The sequence below is a fragment of the Durio zibethinus genome, chromosome 10, assembly GCF_047325235.1.
Source record: "Durio zibethinus cultivar Kanyao isolate XHJ-2024 chromosome 10, ASM4732523v1, whole genome shotgun sequence".
NCBI classification, from domain to species: Eukaryota; Viridiplantae; Streptophyta; class Magnoliopsida; order Malvales; family Malvaceae; genus Durio; species Durio zibethinus.
The window spans coordinates 3,366,755-3,388,767 of record NC_143171.1 but is presented as its reverse complement, the minus strand read 5'-3'; the positions used below and the strand labels follow the sequence as shown (position 1 = coordinate 3,388,767).

General features: G+C 32.3%; 3 protein-coding genes and 1 non-coding gene across 5 annotated transcripts; 2 read left to right on the top strand and 2 right to left on the bottom strand.

Annotated features, from left to right (window-relative positions):
* Positions 1 to 980: 980 nt before the first annotated feature.
* Positions 981 to 4,390, top strand: LOC111292736 (receptor-like cytosolic serine/threonine-protein kinase RBK1). Its single transcript, XM_022885264.2, has 8 exons — positions 981 to 1,303; positions 1,517 to 1,972; positions 2,767 to 3,024; positions 3,216 to 3,370; positions 3,460 to 3,539; positions 3,651 to 3,786; positions 3,885 to 4,034; positions 4,132 to 4,390. Exons 1-8 carry the CDS (start codon positions 1,291 to 1,293, stop codon positions 4,288 to 4,290), a joined length of 1,407 nt encoding a protein of 468 aa, XP_022740999.1. The 5' UTR covers positions 981 to 1,290; the 3' UTR covers positions 4,291 to 4,390.
* A 1,136-nt stretch (positions 4,391 to 5,526) lies between these two features.
* LOC111292251 (AP2-like ethylene-responsive transcription factor AIL6) lies at positions 5,527 to 10,089 on the bottom strand. Its single transcript, XM_022884530.2, has 9 exons — positions 9,383 to 10,089; positions 8,480 to 9,035; positions 8,203 to 8,285; positions 7,088 to 7,096; positions 6,900 to 6,988; positions 6,714 to 6,787; positions 6,572 to 6,622; positions 6,364 to 6,440; positions 5,527 to 6,261 (listed from the first exon to the last, which is right to left on the bottom strand). The coding sequence occupies exons 1-9, from the start codon at positions 9,525 to 9,527 to the stop codon at positions 5,810 to 5,812; spliced, it is 1,536 nt and encodes a 511-aa protein (XP_022740265.2). The 5' UTR covers positions 9,528 to 10,089; the 3' UTR covers positions 5,527 to 5,809.
* A 6,636-nt stretch (positions 10,090 to 16,725) lies between these two features.
* On the bottom strand, positions 16,726 to 16,798 carry TRNAA-CGC (transfer RNA alanine (anticodon CGC)). Its single transcript has one exon. It is a non-coding gene; the product is annotated as a tRNA-Ala (tRNA).
* Positions 16,799 to 18,123: 1,325 nt separating this feature from the next.
* Positions 18,124 to 21,964, top strand: LOC111292238 (U-box domain-containing protein kinase family protein). Of its 2 annotated transcripts, none has more exons than XM_022884506.2 (8): positions 18,124 to 18,497; positions 18,586 to 18,698; positions 18,845 to 18,972; positions 19,081 to 19,507; positions 19,894 to 20,034; positions 20,129 to 20,668; positions 20,801 to 21,517; positions 21,620 to 21,964. In XM_022884506.2, the coding sequence occupies exons 1-8, from the start codon at positions 18,314 to 18,316 to the stop codon at positions 21,815 to 21,817; spliced, it is 2,448 nt and encodes an 815-aa protein (XP_022740241.2). In that variant the 5' UTR covers positions 18,124 to 18,313; the 3' UTR covers positions 21,818 to 21,964. The 2 variants fall into 2 exon arrangements, with proteins under 2 accessions (XP_022740241.2, XP_089622578.1); XM_089766452.1 differs by having other exon boundaries at positions 18,483 to 18,497; positions 18,586 to 18,676.
* Positions 21,965 to 22,013: the final 49 nt, after the last annotated feature.

The following is a 22,013-nucleotide window of genomic DNA, read 5'->3' as shown; positions in this document are numbered from 1 at the left end:
TTTAGATTCAACGATTGTATAATTTATTGATGAAATAATATATTTTTAGTTTTAATAATTAAAATTTTAATTTTAATGGTATTAATTATAAAAAAAATTAATTTTATTTTTGAGAAATTTGTTGTGTTTAAATTAATGGATAAAGATTAGATATACTAATTGAAATTTTTTATTCCAATATTTAGCCTTAATGATTTGAATCAAACCCAATGGTAATAAAAATATTAAGTTCTTGTTGTTAGCTTTATTTGCAAAACACCAAGTTGAATTTTTAAAATATTTTATTTTATGAATATTAAAACTAATTAACATAAAAAAAAAAATCCATGCTCCAAACTTTAATTTTTTGGTTTTCAATATTGCTTGAAGGTATTTCAAAATTAAATACTTCTAAAACCCATTTCAAAAGTAGACTTTGACGTTCGACCCTAAACATCTAATTAACAACAAAAACGTCCCTATTATCCCATATTTTGTTCTTATTGTTATCTTTTAATTGTAATTAATTAATTAATTAATCTAATCAATCCCGTAATCCTTCCCGCCCTCGGAGCTTTCATTGCATCGGTTATCGTACGGCCATGGGAACTCTCCAGCTAGAGACCCTCGACTAAAATTAAAATTTTAATATTTTTTTTTGAAGAAAAAATATATTATTAGAATTAATTAATGTTTTTTAATAATAATAATAAAAGTCCCACCACATAAAAAGACAGTACTATCTTATACCCAAATTACCCTCCAAGAAGTTTACATATTACCAACAGTTGGTCGGGTCGTTAACCTTTCCCTCCTTTTTACAAGCGTCAGTTGCGGCAGAAATCTCGAGCGCTAAAAACCAACGGTCGGGATTTCATCCGAAAAACATGTGCTGCATTAAAACTTAAATAAATTAATTTGATTTTTTTTAATGAAATTAAAAAAAAATGGTGGAATAAGAGAAGTTTTATATAAATATAGATGAGATTCCAAAACATTCTGGTCAAGCTGGTTTTTTAACTTCGCTTTGATGTTTTTAAGAATAACAAACTTCCAAAGTTACACCATTTTTTTTTAAAAACACTCTCTGTTTGAAATTCTTTGGTTGCAAACCAATCTGCTCTAAAAGATTCCGGTTGGAAACCCCCAATCAAAACATGAACATGTTACTTTAGTTGATTTTTTTTGTTTTTGGATTTTCATTCTTGTTAATCATCCAAGAACTATTCAAGTTCCATGTTGAAGAGGAATTTGGATTGAAAAAACAAAATTTTCTTCATTTTTTGAGTTCTTGAAAAGTGTTGGATAATCATGGCTGTGGAAGGTATTTCAGTTTCTTTTTCAGTTTGGGGTTTAAGTATTTTTTCTTGTTTTTGGACAGTTTTAATTTTTTAGTGAAGTGGGGTTGTTGTGTTTTGGATATAAAGATAGGGTTTTTTTTTTTTTTTTTTTCTGTTTCCTTGTGAAATTTGAAGGGAACATTTTTATTTTTGATTGGTTAAATTGTTACTTCATAAGTTTTGTTTTGTTTATGCAGAGACAGGAAGAGAGACAGTAGAAGAGATAAACCCAGAAAAGGAATCAAAATCCGGGGTGGTGATGAGAAGTGAATCACTGAATGATCAGCCATCACCAAGAGGTGTACTGGAGATTCCAGTCCTGGGATCAGACTCTGATGCCAGTAGTTGCAGCAGCAATTCTAGCTCCTATTCTCCAAAGAAGCCTGTTTTTCAGAAAGGGAACCGAGATTCCTATGGTTTACAATGGAAGAATATAATTGAAAATATTAAGAAGAAATCAGCCAGAAGTTTCTCTATTATTCCTTTGCTATCAAGTTACGAGATTTCCAGGAAGAACTTGAGGAGGAAATTGGCAAAACTTCATGGCTCTGAGGAAGAAGATGTTGATATTGACTGCATAACCGTGTCCAAACCATCATGGAAGAATTTTTCTTACTCAGAGCTTGCTGCTGCTACTGAAAATTTCAGTCCTGGTAAGCTATTACATATTAGCTTTTTGTTTCAATTAAGGTTAAGAGACATCAGACTATCAGGTAGGAAAAGAAAAAAAGGAAAAATTAGGATTCATGCCAGGCAGTTTTGTATATGGTATTACAGAAGTCGGCTTGACATGTCTTAAAAATAACAAATTTGTCAAATATTGTCATGGAATTTTAATGTATCCACCACCAGCACCTACTCGCTTGTGATAAATATTTTGGTTGAATTAGCTCAGGAAATCAGGTCTTCTCTTCTCTCTTTCTTGCATTTACTGCTCTTTCTCAAATGGTTGAACATTGAATTTCCCAGCTGAAGGACCTTTGGCGCTGTAGGGAACATTGATTTGGCGGGTTCTGGTTATTCTTATCTCTGGTGATGATTTGGGTTTTTCTTTTAATCAGGATTAGATAGATGAAACAAGCTTTTTAAAGTTAGATAAATTTGGACTTTGAATATTTGATTTAATTATAAGTTATACCAACTAATACATGTACGAAAAATAATGCATTGGCAGCCAAAGTCAAATTTTCCTACAATTGAAAGCTGCTTAAGGGTTTAAAGAGAAGTTATTGTCGACTAAATTGAAATGAAAATGATGTGGCAACTAGGCAGGTTGACCCCTGCAGTCAGCAGTTAAACATCCATTCAAATTTTCATGACTTAATGGTTTCCTTTGATCACGGGGAAATGAAGATGACTATTTACTGAGTTGGTTTTTTTTTTTTTTTTGTACTTTTGGATATACTGATTTGAAGTATGATTCTAAATATGCATCAAAATTTTGTAGAGAATTTGCTCGGAAAAGGAGGCCATGCGGAGGTATACAAAGGGCGGTTATCTGATGGTCAAATTGTAGCAGTGAAGAAGCTAATGAGGAATAAGAAGGAAGAAGAGGATAGAGCCAGTGATTTCTTGTCAGAACTTGGGATTATTGCTCACATTAATCACCCAAATGCAGCTCACTTAATCGGATTCAGTATTGATGGAGGCTTGCACTTAGTCCTTCAGTTTTCCCCTCATGGCAGCCTTACCTCTGTGCTTTTTGGTAGTGTTCCTGTTTCTCTATTACTATTGATCATCACAATCAATTCTAGCAGGACCAGGGGAAAACAAGAAAAGAATTAAATCTAAAATGGCTGAGAAATTGAGAATTGTTTTACTTTTGTCTGGTAAATATACTTTCAGGTCAACCATTATATATCAATTGGACTAACGAGGCAATGTTCTGCACTGCAGGTTCACCTGAGTGTCTAGATTGGAAGACAAGGTTCAAGGTAGCAATTGGGATAGCAGAGGGATTGAAATATCTCCATCATGACTGTCACAGGCGCATTATACACAGAGACATCAAAGCCTCCAACATATTGCTCACCCAAGATTATGAAGCTCAGGTACATAATTTCCATGCACTGATAATGACTTAATGCTATATTATTTGATCGAATGATACCAAGTTTCTAATTTCTTCTACTCATTGCAGATCTCAGATTTTGGTCTGGCAAAGTGGCTACCAGAGAATTGGCCTCACCATGTCGTCCATCCCATTGAAGGAACATTCGGGTTAGGCATGCAGCTTTTTGCCTTCTTCAGTTGATTTGTTATTAGCATTGATCATTTCATGAAGTCAATAAAATTGGAGCTAATGTGTATGGAAATTGAAAATTGCCTCAGGTATTTAGCTCCAGAGTATTTTATGCATGGAATTGTTGATGAAAAGACTGATGTATTCTCATTTGGAGTTTTATTACTGGAGATCTTAACAGGTCGCCGTGCAGTCGATTCGTCCAGACAAAGCCTTGTGATTTGGGTACATCTTCTGCACCAAAGTCATCAAATCAGCAAAATAATTTCAACATTTTATATTACTCCTAAAAGATATGAACTTATTTTATGTTTTGTATACAGGCAAAACCACTTCTGGAATCAAATAGCGTAAAGGAATTGGTAGATCCTCGACTAGAAGACAATTATGATCCAACTGCAATGAAACGTGCTATGTTAACAGCTTCCATGTGCATTAATCACTTAGCAAGCATGCGTCCAAGCATGATAAGGGTATGAAACAATTTCGAAAACACCTCCTCCCCTTGTCTAATCCTTTCAATTCTCTAAAAATTCATGCCAACAACCGCGAATTGTTAATCATTTTCAGGTTACAGAGTTGCTTAAGAATGAAGATGGTCTTGCAGAGTTTCAGCAGAAGACTTTTGGAGGGAAAGCAGTAATTGTAGACGGTTGTGACTTGCAAGATTATACTCGAACCAGCTACCTAAATGATTTAAATCGTCATATGCAGCTGGTTATGGAGTAATGGCTTTAGCTGTGTTGTGTGAAAATTGAAGCAATATAGCCCTGCAGGGTGTGGTTGATAAAATCCATGAAATGAATTTGAGTGTCTTTTCTTCAGCTAATTTTCAGCTTCCTATTATTTCCTAATCCAAAGGGTGGGTTGCCATACATCTCTGAAGAAGATTGAGAAACTGGCATTAATGTACACAGCCATTGGTGTGAAGAAACTAGAGGAAAATTAGAAATCAGATGCCATTGGGCTAATATTATGCTGAAATTTACAAAAGCAAGAAAATTTTTTGTCAAAAAAATTATGCTTTTCATACAACTCATCTGTAAATTTAAACACATAACATATAAGATTGTTGCAGCAAACATTATCTATGAATAATATTATGACAAGTCAAATCAGTTTGCAATTGGCACGCAAAAAAATTACAAAAAAAAACTACTCCATATATAAATAGCCAAGTTAACAGTCACAAGGAAGCATTTTTACAGAACTTCAAAAGCCTCATCCAAACAATTCCATATATCATGCACCCTTTTTTTTTTTCTTTACAACTTTGGTAAAGGAAGGTCGAAGTTAAAAACTATTAAAAGATTTAGTATCGAAAATCAAATCTAATCTTATGAAAATTCACCTCTTAAAAGAAGTGAATCGATCATTTAAATTAAATTTTATATTTCTATGTCAAGTACTTTCATTTTCTCAAGATTTTAAAACTTCAGAACATGGAAAGTTTGATGATTTTAAATTATGAGTCATAATAATGTTATAATTAACTTCCTAAATGTACATATTAATTGATATTAAATATTTCATGACAAATTAATTTATATTTTTTTAAAAATTGAAAGCAAAATAGTTTTCTGATATTAAAAAAAAAAAAGCATTGTCCCATATAAGATACTTTTGATTAATTAATTAATTAATTAAGTAGTAAACTTTTTGAAGTTGAATCATTTGATGAAGCAGAAGCAGACCAAGGGTAGAAATAGTCAAATCGATAGGCGAAGAGAAGTTGGAAACCATGCAACTTCAGCTGCTTTACATTTTCTTTTACCTCATCCTCTTCAGACTTACCATTTCTTCAGCTTTGCCCAATTTTTTGTCCTCATATTGCTTCTACTAGAACGCTTTCGAGGAGGATCTTAAGAAAAAGATGGAGCCTGGGTCTAGCATGGCTCGTCAGGGCTTGGTGGAGCGGCTGAGTTATCTTCAACATTTGAAGATAAGAAATATTAAAAATTAAAATTCGCAAGAAAATGGAATGGATTGCCCATTTCAACATGTCTTAGCTTTAGCATTTGAAGATAATAAAGATATTTTACAAAATCCAGCTTCCTGATTTTAAAAACTAGAACCTTTAGCCTTCAAAACAAAAAACCTCTTCCCTTAAATCCTACTCTTGCCAAGGTAAGAGGTAGATCAGGTTGTGATGGTCAGATATGGGGCCAGCTGGCCGTAAGCATGCCGCCTGTTGCTACTACTGTTAGCTGAATTGTAAACTAATCCTTTTTAGACTGCTTTGGTCGTTTTAGTAAGACTGGTGAGGCCAAAAGAAAAACTCAGCTGCAGGCTGCGACATTACAGTCATTGGGGTTGCCATTGTTGAGGAAGAACCTGGGGGATCAGAGATGCCGATGTTGGCAGTCTGGAGGTGGTGGTAGAGATTCTGCTGATAAAATGCAGCCGCTGCTGCTGAGTCAAAAGGGATTCCGCAAGGAATAGCAGATATTGGCTGCATGGGGGCAAAACTTATACTGTTACTGTTGAAGCTGCTGTGGGGTTGTTGCTCATGGTTTACTATTGGTTTTTGCTCCGTTTCAAGTGAAAGCTTTAGCCGCTTTGCTGCACCACCAATTGGAAGAGAACTCTTGGCAATGGCTTCAACATCGTACCGGTTCATCTCAAAGTTGGTTACTGCATTCACACCCCTAAACTTGATGGCCGCAATATCATATGCCTCTGCTGCCTCTTCTTCAGTAGCTGTCATCGTCAAGAAAATCATGATCAGTTCCGAACAACAATATTGTGTATGAAAGTTGTCAAGTGGGCGAGTTTGTTCATCTCTTGTTATTGCAGCCTTACCAAAAGTCCCTAGATATAGGTCCTTGTTTCCAGCAACACGGCCTATCCTTGCTTGCCATCGGCCCTGTTGATGATGCCTGCAAAATTAATGTGATAAACCCGAGCTTCAGTTGTTCGCCATAGAATTATATATCACATAAAATTGAACTCATCATAAAGATATAATTCAGACAATGAATAATTCAAATTCTACACAAAATGTTCTAACCTTGTAACACCTCTGTAAATTGATGCTCCCCTTGAAAATCCGCTACTCTTCCTGTTACATATCAATCAGGCAAACAAAAGATTAATCAACTGCAATTAACAAAAACAAAAAACTGCAAACCAATAAAGGATACAAAGCTTACCTCCTCAAGGATGCAATAAACTCTTGCTTGGTCATATGTTTCATCTCCTCCAACTCTTTTGAATAATTTGAAATCTAAACCAAGCAAACAGGGACCAGTCAATAAGTTCATGCTCTAGGGCACGTAAAATGTCATGCAGAAACAAGAGAAAGATAGATACAAGAACTGTGTGTATATATGTAATACCAGGAAGTTGGTCGTTGCTGTGGGACCCCAGTATTTTAGAGCAGCTAAATCATAAGCCCTAGCTGCCTTTTCTTCCTTATCATAGCCACCTGAGAAATTACATGTTATTATATTTATATTCAGTCTAGAGATTTAATTGCAAAATTAAACTTAATACAAGAAAATAGGAAACTGTAGGAGTTTCTTACCCAAGTACACTGTAGAAACAATAGATTCGTACATTGAATGACAGCCAGACATCCACGAACCCACATTACATGCAAAAAGTAAAGCAAAGATTGTCAATATCAGGTAATATGTTGGTCAAAATTTTCTGCTTGGAATCATTTCTATAAGCAATGCAACGCCAAAATATTAGCAGGACTGATGCATGTGCATTAGATGGCATGTGAGTTGGTTAAAAGAAAACGATTTTTTAGTTCTTAATTCTTCCTTGGAATTGACAATCAATGAAACGTGAGTGAAAAATCGTAAAGTATATTCTTTAATCTTGCTCTGCACTATTGTGTTGCCCTTGATTTAACTCCAAATCTAAAACAATCCATAACGTACTTTGACTATTCTTAGGGGTAAATTTTAAGAAATTTTCACCAACTTTCAAGGTAAAATAAAACTTACTGCTTAGAAATTTTATGTTAATTTAGTGGCCTGGTGGGTGTCTTTCGTCTTTAAATCTTGAAAAAAAAAAAAAAAAAATGGTGCCTTGGTCAAACCTAGACCCTCTCTCCCACAGACTCTACCCGCTGTCTTTCTGGCTTGACAACAAAAGTAAAAGCAAAAGCCAACGCAGTGAAAATCAGACTGTTTCAGAGTTCAGACTTCCGTTCAAGTGTAAATAAGGCTGACCAGTGCCCAGTGGTAGTGTGGGTCGTGTCAAAACAGCCATAGTAAAATAGGGCCCCCAGGTGTGAGAGAGATCAGAAAAATAAAAAAAAAGTCCACAATGAACAAAATGGCGGCACAAATGATCAAATCAATCAAAGTTTTTACAGAAAAAAACTAATAAAGAAAAGAGTTTGCATTTGTACATTATACATAACATCAGTCTTTCAATCATCATAAAAAGACTGATGACAAATGGCCACTGATCCCCCCATCAATCCCCCCTTGAATGCATGCAAGCTTCTTTTCAGTGTCACAGTGTATCTATCAAACTATCTATCTAATTCATCTACAATAAACTAAGTTTGATTAAAAAAAAAAAAAACTTAACAGTATTATCTTTGTTTTCATTTCTGAATATATTGTTGTCTTAGTTTAGAATAATGAGAGAAAAAGAAAGAGAAAGAAGAAAGTGAAGGACCTTGACGCCCTTTTCTGGCTTGACCCTCTCTCCTACAGCTGTTATCCCATAGATGAGCTTCATATCTACCTGTCCATCTATGTCTGCATTTTCCAAGCCACGTACCCAACAAAAACGAGTAGTCAGAAGACTTAGAACCAAAACTAATATACAAATTAATTGCGTAGTTCACAAGAATCAAATTACTTTTTTAAAAAATCCAAAAAAAACAATTCATTAAAACCAGAAAAATGAAAGAAAAAGAAAGGAAAATAGATGGATTGATGGGATGTTTAACCTGGTGACTCCTCTGTAAATTGACGTTCGCTGACCAAAAGTATCAGCAATCTTCTTTGAGCAATCTGAGTCAACCGAAACAATGGCCTTATTATTATTGTTTTCGCAACTTTGATTAACCCCAAGTGACAAGGCACCAGCGGTAGGACAATTGGAGAAGCCCAACTCGGTACCAGATGACTCAATCGAGTGACCCGGAAACTCAACAGCAGTCAAGTGAGTTCTACCCATCGAAGCCGAGTCATCGACTTCCGATCCAGAGTTTGTCGAAAACGCTTGAAACCCAGTGATTGCCTTGAGATCTTGGTGCTCATTGAAGTAAGCAGAGCCACTGTGATCATAGATTTGGGTTAAAGATGAGTCTTGGGTTTCGGTTTGGCTATCTGAATATCGAACAATCGATGAGGAATCGCCAAGGAAGTCTTCAAGCTTTGGTGCTTGTTGGTGGAAGCTTGTGAGAATGGGCGATTCATCAGCCATGGCTGGGGGTTGAGCTTCGTTGCTTTGGTTCTCCTCTCCTTCTGTAAAAACCACTTGATGTTTTGGATTTGTCCAGCCTTCAAAAAACATAGAACCAACATGCATAGAAACCAGTCAATTCAGTACGTCTTACTTCCTTCCAATCCATTACTTTTCCTTAGATACCAAACATAAACTAGAAAAAATTTATGGGGTTTTTCTTTTGCATATAACAGTGAGCATTTTAAGTAGGTTTATTTAAGTAACCAGCTGGAAAATGATCTCAAACTTGAAACTACACCATATTTTATAAACTTATTTCATTAAACCGTCTAAAATGAACGAGACATTACCAAAAAAAATCGTTGGGTTCTCTTGTATTTTCATGGCAACCAAACAGAAGTTATGAAAAGAATATAAAAAGAAGAAAAAAAAAGAAGTTTACCATTAGCATAGAAGTTATCGATCAGGTAATGAGGAGAAACAGCAGAAGAGGATCCTTCATATGACACAAACTGAGGCTCAGATGATGACCTCAACATCTCCATTGTAGATAGTGAAAATGAAAGCCAGTTACTTGCTGATGCCATTTAATATCCTTATATATATGCTACAACTATAAGTCTAACCTTCAAAACCTTTTTCCTTTCTCTAAAATGACACTAGAAACCAAAACTATTTCTTCAGGAAACAAACAAAAATCAGCTGGTGTATTTTTGCCTTAACCGTTACTTAAAACTGCTCCATTTCAGAAAAACAACTACGATAATCACGAAGCTTAGAAAAAAAAATTGAAAATCTTTTTTTAAGCTTCAAAACAGGTTAAATGCATGCAAACTCATCTGGGATTTCTCCGAAGAAAAAAAAAGAACTGTTTGTTATTGTTTTCCACTTTTGGCTAAGAAAGAAAGGAAAGGAAAAGAGAAAGAGTTGGTGTCTGGGTTTTAAAGGAAGAGAAAGAGAGAGAAGTATTGAGCAGTTTCAGCTGCCAACCAGCGTAAAACCGGAGAGCCCACTTTCAAAGATATAGAGAGAGTTTTGTTTGATAGTAAAAAAAAAGCTGAAAATAATAAGAAAATGAGAGGATTGTGAGGGGGTGACTTTTAGCTCTGCGCGGTGAAGAAAATTTGTCTGGAACAACGTTGCGGAAGATCCGGGGTGGTGGAAATGGGAGAGAATTTGTAAGGGTTTTATTTTAATTTAGTAAAAGTAATTATTTTTTAACAGTGTATTAATTTAATTAATAAAAATAAAATAAGGTTTGTTTATGTCTTCTTCTCGATTTTTACACACTTGTCCTACATGCACCTCTCCAACCTTTTACTACCATTGGCTGTTTCTCAAGCGGTCGCTTTTGTTTCGGATCCGGTTAATGTTTTGTGTCCGGATTCATATCCAGATCCATGCTAAGATCCGCTTATAAGCCGGGCAGGTCAGATCAAGTTAGATTGATTTAGTTCGGTAGGTGGAATTTGAAAAATTTTAAATATATTAATATTTTAAATATATTAAAATAAAATAAAATAAATTTATATTAATTTAATAATACTTAAATTGAGTCTTGGTTAGAAATACTGATCTCGGATTAAATTTTTAGATTGGATGGATAACTTAATTTTTGAATAAATTTTTTTATATCTTAAATTAGGGTGAATTTGGTTATTAACAAGGTTTATTATAGATCTCCATTGGCTTATCAATGAATCGCGGTAGTCGACTGAATCGGTAATTTTAATCAAATGGCATGAGGAGGTGACTTAGGACGTATGTATGTAATTAGTTAGGGAAAAGAGATTAAGGCATGTAGATTAGGAATTTAAAAAATATATTTCCTCCATCTTTATTTATTTGTCTTATATTAATTTTTACGAAATTTAATAAAAAAAAATTTATTTTAATATATTTAATGTTAAAACTAAAATATTTTGATAAAATTAAAGTTTCATAATTTTTAATGTTAAAAAGTAAAAAATAATAATTTTAAATTATAAAAAAATATAATTTTAGATGTTCAAAAAATAACATAGAACATAATTTTAAGATATCTAAAAAAATATGGATAAAGAAAATGTGATAGTAAGAATATATACAATATGTTAATAACTTGTCTTACATTTTTTTTTGTTGAAAAAAAATAGTGAAAAAGATATGGTTTCTTGAATTATAATTTTTACTATTAAGTTGTTATTGGAAAAATAAATCATGAAAAAATTAATTGATCCTTTATTGAATATTTAGTGCGATTAAATTTATCATATTTTCAATTGAATTTAAATGTCAATTCTAATAAAATTAAATCAATATAAAATTTTTATTAATTTTTTTTCAATTACAGTTACAATAATTTTTTTCAATAACAATTACAATAAATTTTATTATTAATTTTAATCTCATCGTAATTAATCTTATCATCAATTCAAATGAAACTTCAATATTAAAAAAAAAAATTACGGATCGCTCTCAAATTTTTATTTTTTTTATTCAAAGTTATTAAAAATTTAATCTTAAATATTTGATTATAAAAAAAAATGAACATTTATCATAAATCACACGATTGACAAAATTTTACCACTTGATGAGTTAAGTGCAAATGGCAAGTTTGCTATAGCTTTAGCTTTACCTAAAGCTAAAGCTGTTGTAATATTATTTGGTTCAATTAGTAATACTGTAGCTAGGTACAATAAAGATTAATAATCTCAATCCGTTTAATAAGTGGTGATATGGCAAGTATATATCTATTTCAGAGTTCTTTAAAATTATAGAAGTAAATGTATAATAGAATCTCACTTATAGCTTCATGATTGATGATAATTGATTGGATGGTACTAGTCTTTTTGCTCCCTCTTCGGCGGGATGGAAAGAAAACAGTAGTTGTTCCCAAAAGAGAGAACCCATCGATCCAAAAATCCATCAACATTCTTCGGTATTAGAGCTTCAGATTAATTGAGAAAATTTAAATGAAGTTATCCATGTTAAATTTGTCAAAAAATTTTAAAAAATAGTTTAATAAAAATATTAATTAATAAATTAAATTAATAAATGAATAAAGTTAAATGTAAAAATTAATAATATATAAAAAAATTATTTATAATTTAAATTTGATCGATATTTATTTAATAATAAAAATTTTATCGATACTTTTATTAAAAATATTTATATAAAAATATATATCTAAATTTATTAAATATTTTTTAAAATTTACATACTTAATCTATATAATAAGATTTTTTAATTTATCAATTTTAATTTTTAATTTTATTTAATTACTTTTAATTGAGAACTTAAAAAATTTTACCTAAAAAATTTCATCTAAATTTTTCTCTCAATATAAATATATTATCGTGAGAACTTTCTATCACACGTATAAATATATATATATATATATGAATTTATTTTTATAAAAAGAAAATATTATACATTAATGTATTAAAATTTTTAATTTTATATGCATAAAAATCCAAATAAAAAAATCGAATCTTAAATCTTATAACTTACATATCAAGGTATGAATCGAAGCGAGTGCATTAGTGATTGAATTCACTAACCAATTTGTGATGAATGAAAATGGCGTGTGTACACATTATAAAGCAATCCAGCAAATAAAGTTTAGTTTCTCATCAACAGTATTTTCTCATTTCTGTTTACATTATGGAGCATTAGAAAAGAAAGCCACCAATGCTGCAGAGAATTTTTTGTATTACATTTAATATCTAAAGCTTCTCCATTCCAAAGCTTTTGATTTGAAAAGTTGTCCCTCGTGCCTTAGCGCGCCCAAAACTATGACACTTTGTCAAACTTTTTAGGTCCAATTGGCCAAAAAAAAATGAAATACCCAGCAAGGGAAAAAAGAAAAAGACAAAGCACAAAAAGTTAACTGTGAAAGAAAAAAGAGAAACAAAAGAGATGGAAGTTAAACAAAATATGTACTAAAAAAATGCCAAAATAAATAAAAGAAAAAGTAAATGTGAAGGAGGGAATAGAGACAGAAAACACTAGAGTTACAGCAGATTCGGTCAAAGTAACATTCTAGGTAGGTAAAAAAAACAAAACATAATATTTTTGGCTTTGCAAAGTAACAAGTGAAGTGCGAGACCATAATGCGAGAAAACCGGGAAACAATGAGCCCCGACCACCAGGGCTTCTGCTCAAGCTTTGTTTTCCTCAGTGAAATCGAAGCAACCCCAGCAATTAAGGTAAAGTGATTTTTGGCAGAAAATGCGTATAAAGAAGAGCCTATTGCCCCCAATGCTCCAACCCCACGTTTATACATACATATATTTTCGTGTAATTTGTTATCCCTCCAGGGAAAACATTTACCTTGTAAAATGGCTACACAACATTACTTCCATTAATGCTTATGTCTTCTCACACATTAAGTATTTTTTATGTTTTTTTGTTAAAAAAATAAAAATTTATATTTAATATAATATTATCATTGATTTATCAATAATGTATAAATTTTATATATTAATAATATATTAAATATAAACTCAAAAAATAAAAATAAATTGCAGTATCCTCTAGCAGTTGCTTACATGTTTGATAAAGTTAATATGTAACATTCACATCAACCTCACATGGAGAGTTAATTATTATTATAAATCAATGGAATGGAAAAAAAATAACCCTTAACGTGCATTGAAATTATATGATTTATTAATAAATCGTTAAATTTTTAATTTTAGTAATTGACTGAGCTTCAAGTTTATGAGTTTGGTACATATGAAAGAAATTGAACGTGAAAAGAGAATTAGAAGTACTTTGTTATTTAAAACTTGAATGTGAATTGCTATTGTGTTGCTTTGTTTGGTTCAATCTGACAGCGTGCAGAGAGAGTAATTAATGCTGAGGGTCTGAAATGATCTGAATTGTGAATTGAAAATTTGGACTGATTATTGATTCAAAGTTTCAACACCCAGTGAAACGAATATGCAGATAGCAGATCGGATGCAGGGCAAGATTAATTAGAAAAGCACTGCTTATATAAATATATAATGATTTTTGTTTTTTTTTTTGATAGTTGTAAGACACGTACAGCGGAAGCATTTGTTGAAAGCTGCGGTGGCCAACAGCCCGTAGCAGCAGCAGCTACGCTACGCAAGCCAACCAAATTAGGTTCATTTCGACGCCTTTTTTTCCTCTTGTTTGTTATTTGGGCATGGACCCCAGCTGATTTTGCATGGTGGCCTCTGGTTGTGTTTGTGTGATATTCCTTCCGTCTCTTTTTTTTTTTTTTTTTTATAAATGTTTTAAAATTATATATATTTTCAAATATTTTTATTATTTATTTTTTAATATTAAAAATAATGAAAATTTTATTTTATAAAAAACTTTAATTGATATTTAATATATCAAATGAACCATTAGTTGGGAAAAACTTTTTCACAAATTTTTTAGATAAAATTTGTGAAAATTTTTTATTAAAAATATTTAAATCAAAATTAAAATAAAAAATCAAATCGATAAATTACAAAATATCATTATATAAATTAAGTAAAATTTTAATAAATTTTGATATATATTTTGATATAAATATTTTTAGTAAAAATATTGATAAAATTTTGATAATTAAAAAAAATCAATTAAATTTAAATTATAAATAATATGTTTAATAATTTTTTTACGTACTATTAATATTCATGTTAAACCTTATTAATTAAATTATTTAAAATTTTTATTAAATTATTTTTTAAAATTCATAAATTTTACTTAAAAAATTTTGTAAATTTTGTTGCATAATTTATTTTGCAACTTTTTGCAACGGCTTGAATGGCAAATTTTTTTCTTCACCCTTGCAGATATATTTTCATTTTTCATAAGAGAGACAACGTCAAAGAGAAGCATGATCGAGTCACACCATTTCCTTTGGTTATTATCATAAATTTATTATCACAAAAAGAAAAACAATTAGTTTCATAACCCTCCAGCATCCAATTTGGTGCGGGTTTAGGTTTTGGGGATCAAAATCTTACCTTTAGGGGGCTCGAAACAAGTTGCATCTTTTGCTGACTTTTGCTCGTGCACCCTTCAACTGCATGTGACATCACACGTGGCAATGGCTACCCATATAAATGGAATGTACAAATATTATATTTTAATATTCATTTTAATTATTTTTATAAATACATCCCTCTTAGATTTTTAACTAAATAATTATTAAGAAAAAATTAAAAAAAAAATTTGGTTCTAGAAATATCTTCCAATTCAACCATGAATAATTAGACGCATGGCAGCTACGTGGCAGCCGATGATGCTTTTTGTCGAGGTAGCAACATGCTTCCATGATCTCCATCTTGGAATGACTTGATATTATCATTATCATCTTCAACACACGTGCATGTGCTTCTAAAATTTGCTATAACAATAATTACACAAGTTACAATAATTAATTTATTCTTACATAATTTATCCTAAATCAATAATTTATATGATTATTTATGCATGATAAATGTGATTTTTATTTATATAAAAATTACATTTATATGATCACAATCACCTAATTTAAAATAAATTATGTATGCATGATAAATGTATTTTTCATTTGTGATGGTATTAACTATTAAATCTAAATCGATTCTATAAAATAAATTCGAATTTTAATTTAATTAATTTAAAAATTAATGTTTAATAATTTTAATTTATTCTCATTCTATTATCTCTTTTATAAAAAAATAAACTTACAAAATCATATAGTTTGTAGTAAAATATGATGATGATGATAAAGGGCTTAGATTCGTTGGAAGGGATCCTAATCATAGTTCTTATCTTGGCTTCTTCTTTGGGTTTTATTCTTTTGTAATCATGATTATTTTTTTTTTTCATATATAATAAGGTCCAAGGACAAGTGTAATCACTACTTTTGACCATTGACTGAAAGCACGTGCGCAGCATCTTTCAATTCAAATATTTTGGTCGATGATTTCGGTGACGCACGTGCATTCTCTGCCCCCGACAATATTATCATAATCATGTCTTCAATGTTTAACCTTTCTTTTTCTTAAATCAAACATTTTAATAGTAAGAAAGACAATTTAGCTGTAACGAAGCTGTAATAATGGATCTACTTAATTGAAAAAGATAATTCTTTTTTTTTTTTTTTTTACACTTTCCTTGATAAGTATCCAAAGCAACATGGAACCATTCCACATAGCACATACTTTGATCTCAAGTTTTCATTGAATTTAAAATTGAAAAGATTTTATTTTTTACCATTGACCCTGTTCGTTGCATTTGTATAAGGAATTTGTACTCTGTACATCGAACAAATTTGGATCTAAAGTTTGAATTTTTTTTTAGCTTTATTGAAAGTTGACACTTTTATATTTAATCAAAATAGAAATTGCATGTAATCCAAAATCTATACTTTTAACCGAAATCGTCTCCTACAATTTATTCTTTTAGATAAAAAGGTTATAGTTTGAACATGAAGTTTTAGGTTTAAATTTAATTATTTGTGATTTTGATCTTAATTATATTATAATTTATTGAAAGATTGATTTATTTAATTGTTTTATATATAAATGTAATATTTAATTATAATTTATATTTGTAATTTCATTAAAAAAAAAAAAGTGTTGTGCTGGGGAAACCAATTTCAAAGCTAAGGCCTAAGATTGAATTCGGATTGAGCTGTAAATACAAGATAAGCCCAATCGGTGCATTTTTCATAATGTTAGGCTCGAATGCTTGTTTCAATGAACAAGTTCGCTGGGCTTTCTTGAGAGCCCCCAAACCCAAAGGCCAGAGCTGCTGCTTCCAAATTCCAAAACCAAAACGAGTGAACGCAAATGGAGGTGCGGGGAATCGAACCCCGTGCCTCTCGCATGCGAAGCGAGCGCTCTACCATATGAGCTACACCCCCATGGACAATTCTTTGAGGTTGTATTGATAAATTAACCATTAAATTGCTAATAAAGATTCCACAGCAAAGAGGCCCTTCCTGTTGTTTCTTTCTTTCCAAATGAAACAAACAATACCTGGTTAATCAAGCTTAAAAGCAAGAAATGTCAAAGATTGAAAGCAAATTTTTTCAAACAAAACTCATAGGGTTGGTAATCTAATTCATATCCATCAAGTTTTGGTTCGATCTAGTCTTATAAGATTGGTTTTTTATTTTTAATCAATCTAATCTTGTAGGGTTAGTTTTTTAATTTTTAATCAAATTAGATATGTAAATAAAAAAAAGTTGGATTTTATGTAAATCAGTTTCAACCGATGTAGTATATATATTATTTATATTTTATATTGATATTCAAAAAATAATATTTTATTAATTTTGAGTATTGTAAATTTAAACATATATGAACATATATGAATAGTTCCGGCTTCTAACTTGGGTTTGATGGAGAGGAATTAAATTTGCAAAATCTAACTAATTCCAAAGGCACAAGCTAGGAGAAGAAAGATTTTTTCTAGCCATTTTACTTCATTCTTAAGTTTAGCTCTTAACTTGTGTATTTGTCTATAAAACCTAAGTTTATAAATGCATTCCATAAATTTGGACATTTTTTTATAAACAAAATAGATTTAATAGTTTATTCAAATGTTATTTCAAAAAGCAATCAAAAGTCTAGACATGCATGACGGCAACATGCTTCTAAAGCGTGTACACAATTTGACCCGTGCAAATTGCTATGCATTTCTATTACTCACCAAAATTATCGCCTGGCTGAAGATTATTTGTCGGTTAGCTTACTCCTAAGATTAACCTGCCTATATTGCATTCATTTTAAATTAAATTATAGATAAAAAATAATTTTTTTTGATAAAAAAATTTATGATGAGGGTGAATTTTCGTTTCAAGATCAGATAAATTATAAATTTTAAAAATAATATTATGTTAAATTTATAAATAATCTACTAAAAAAATTATTGACAGTGAAATTTGAATTTATACTTTATAAATGAAATATATGATTATTATTAATTTAATCAAACTTATTTATCATAAAAAAATAATTTTAAGATAAACCTTGGCCGCTTATTAATTTTAAGTGAATTTTTTTGTCATTTCAATTGATGTATCATTATTTATTATCGAGAATCCAATTAACAAGTGGGTTAAGAATAATTAAAATTCTATTTAAGAAAAGTTTTGTTTCATTTTAGACAAGAAAGTCCAAACTGGCCGTCCTAGTCGCTTAAGACACCTAAGGCAAAGAAGTCCCCGCCCTGTTCGTCTTTTTTGACTATTTCCAAGTACCTAAACAAACCTTTGACAAACCATAAAGGAATTCAACTTTCCTTTCCTTCAATTTCCTTTCCTTGGATTTTTCACATTAACCCTTTATCAAGGCTATATTTCCAACGATGTTAATTGCCTTGATTAAGTGATCTAATCAGGATTATTGGTTTTTCAATCCCTGCTGTTTGAGCAATGAGTAGTAAGAGCTTACCAATGGAAACTCAAGAGGAGAAAGTCTACGTTGCAGTCGGAAATGATATACAAGATGGATATAAGACCTTGGCTTGGACACTGAGAAAATGGAATTCTCAACCCATCTCCATTGTCCTCCTTCATGTTACTTACAACATTTCCAAGGACTTTGTTTACACCCCATGTAAGTTCAAACACGTAGATTTCGATTCCGTTTATTCACTTGATCAGATCTCCGACACGATTATATACATTTTCATCTTCTGTATCAGTTGGGAAGCTTCCGGCAAGCGCGGTGAGTGAAGAGAAGCTGGAAGTCTTGAGGAAGTATGAGCAAGAGAAGACAGACAAGTTACTTTCCAAGTATATAGCTTTCTGTGGCAAGGTTTTGTTTGTTTGCCTATTGCTGTGATGGTTGCTGGGATTTGTTTTACTATGTTGGCATCAATCTGTTTACAATTTAATTTCATTTTGGTGTAGGATTACTTCTGCTCTGATAATTTTCAGGATGTTTCCTATGTTTTTTCATAGGTAAAAGCTGAGATATTGAAAGTTGAGAAATATGATGAACCTATCCACAAGCTCATAGTAGATTTGACATCAGGACTCAGAATTGGCAAACTTGTCATGGGAACGACATTCTTGAAATCCTCATCATGGTATGGAAAATTTCTCTACCTCTTTGCACTTAGTTTAAACTACATGATTCAGGGAATTGGAATTTTTTTTTCCTTGTTGATGATTCACTTTAATTTCTTCCTCCATAGGAGATCAAAGAGTGCTATAAGTGGATCATTCTATGTTCACCAGTACAAACCTGATTTTTGCGAGCTTTACATTATATGTGGGGGGAAATTGGTGGTCCTCGACGGAAATATTGATAAAGGGTTCATGGAGGATGATCAAGGAATCATGATTGCCAAAATAAGAGAAAAGCCAACTCTCAAACATTTGTTAGGAAAAATTTTTAGTGAAAATAATCCTAGCAGAAGGAAAAAAGGTTTTTTTCCTCCATCAACAAACCAGGATTCACCACAGAACCAGTGGGAAGATAATTTACAAGAGATTGAAAACTATTTCCAGCATTTGTTGTCTTTAAACTTGGATGAGGTGATTTCTCAGGACGAGATCAATGATTGGTTGCAAACTAGTCCAATGGAGCCAAACGCACCAGAAAACACAAATGCCGACATGGTGAGATCATTTTCACCTCACCAATTTGTGGTCATAATGTTGCAGCAGTTAGAAATTTTTTGTTTATTCCTAACCAATCCTGTTTTGCCAACAATATGTAATAGTTTTCTATCTTACCTATGTTCATTTCTTGACTCTTGGGGCAAATGATAGTGATGGGATGATGATTAGTAATGTTTGGTCCCTTAGGGATGTGTGTGTGCCAAACTCACTTTCTAGACCACCACTCCTCATCTTGTCTGGATTTGAATGTCCTGATATTACCTAATTCTACAATTATTGAGTTTCCATCATTCCATTTCCATGCCATTTTCATTGCATCCAAGACACCGATTTCTGACAATTATGTTAACATTTAATTAGACAAAGCTTTGTTCCATTGTTAGAATGCTGCAGAAAACATGGAAGCTCTGCAAAACAAGATAGATGAAGCTTATGCGACTATTCAGTTGAAAAGGAAGGAAGCTAAGGTCAATGCTGAAAGACATGAAAAAGCTGAATGGGCTATAATTTTATGCAATACTCGGGTATTTTAAAGCTCTTGATCACCTACCCAAAGTTTTTTTTTATTTTCTTTCATTTTTGTTTGCTAATTCTTAAAATTCATTCATGTTCTTTTAGGCTGAGGAACTTGAAACTCTGATAAAAGAAGAGGTCACCCAGCGGTTAGAGATAGAGAAATTATCGGACACCGAAAAAGAGCAACTTCATGAAGTTATAAGAGATGTTGAAGAAAGCAAAAAGAGGCTAAATTCACTATTGGAACTCCAAACTGAGCTCTCAAAAAAACTTCAGATATCAAGTATGGCAAGAGCAAATGCTGAGGCTCAGTTAGAAAAGGCTGTAGTTACAAGGGCAGAGATGGTAACCGAAATCGAAGAATTGAGGCGACAAAGGGATGTTTTCCGACGTAGAATTGAGTTTTGTAGAGAAAAAGATGCACTTGGAATGGCTGCAAGATTAAGTGAATTAGGCTGTAGTTACAGAGAGTACACAGCTGAGGATATCAGATTAGCAACTGATAATTTTTCAGAGCGTTTGAGATTAAAATCAGGAGGGGATTGGTTGAATGTATATAAAGGACGAATCAATCATTCAATAGTTGCAATAAAGATGCTCAATTCTGCTAATGGATTGTCTCAAGAAGATTTTCAAGCTAAGGTGTGACTTCTTCTAGCTTTAATTATATTAGGCAGGTCCAATTAAATTGGTAGTCACATTTCTTGCTGAAGAAGGTATCAACTCAACTCTTAGTTTGGTCTTACAAAATAATGAATTGTATCTTAATTGTAGGTGAGGCTTCTTAACGACATTCGACATCCGCATTTGGTTGCTATGATGGGATTCTGCTCCGAGCTGAAATGCATAGTCTTTGAATACATGCATAATGGTAGCTTGAGAGACATTTTATGTTCCTCCCAAAGGAATTGTAGGAAAACAAACAGAAACCGGGTCCTTGGGTGGTATGATAGGATCCGAATAGCTCACGAGGTTTGCTCGGGCTTGGCCTTCCTACACTCGGCTAAACCCAGGCCCATAATTCATTTTCAACTCACCACGTCCAACATTCTCCTGGACCGTAATCTTGTTGCAAAGATCAGTGGCTATGGCTTGACTCAGCGCCATGATCACTATGATCTGAGATCAGATATTAGGGCATTTGGGGTTCTATTGATGCATATGTTAACTGGGAGGAATTGGGCCGGGCTGATTGAAGACGCGATGACAGTGGACCGGACTGCCCTTGTTCGGGTTTTGGACGAGAAGGCAGGGCAATGGCCTTTGGAGGTGGCAGTGGAACTTGCAGGATTATCCATGAAATGCTTGTCTGTTAACCATTGCCTCAACATAGATTTGCAGATTGGAACTGTTACGGAAGAGCTAGATGAGCTGAAGAAGAAAGCTGATGATCTGGTGGCTAGAGGAGGATTTGAAGCGGTCACCAATAAAAATGTAAAAACAGATGACTCAAGCGATGTAACAGGTGTTTTCCTCTGCCCCATATTCCAGGTTGGTCTCAATGTCAAATCTGCATCTCTCTCAAAATGCTACTCTAACCATGATGTTTGGTGATGTTTTGATATAAATATTTGAGCTGTATGGTGGGTGCAGGAAGTGATGAAAAATCCACATATAGCGGCTGATGGTTTTTCATACGAATTGGAAGCTATAGAGGAATGGCTGAAGATGGGGCATGATACATCTCCCATGACAAATTTGAGTCTCAAGCACAAATTCCTGACCCCAAATCACACCCTCCGTTCCCTCATCCAAGAATGGCAGAATAAGGGATCAAATTTGCCTTGTTGAAGTGAAGACATTTCATTACTTCTGTAGATTTAAACATTTCACATTGCACTTTTTTTTTTTTTTTTTAAATTTTACAAAACAGGTTGAAACTCGAGTTGAGGAAACAAAATTATATGTGCTAAAGATCAAACCAAGTTTTTATGAGAATTACACTTCTCTTAAAAGGAGGGTGAAACGTCTGTGTGGTTCTGTATTG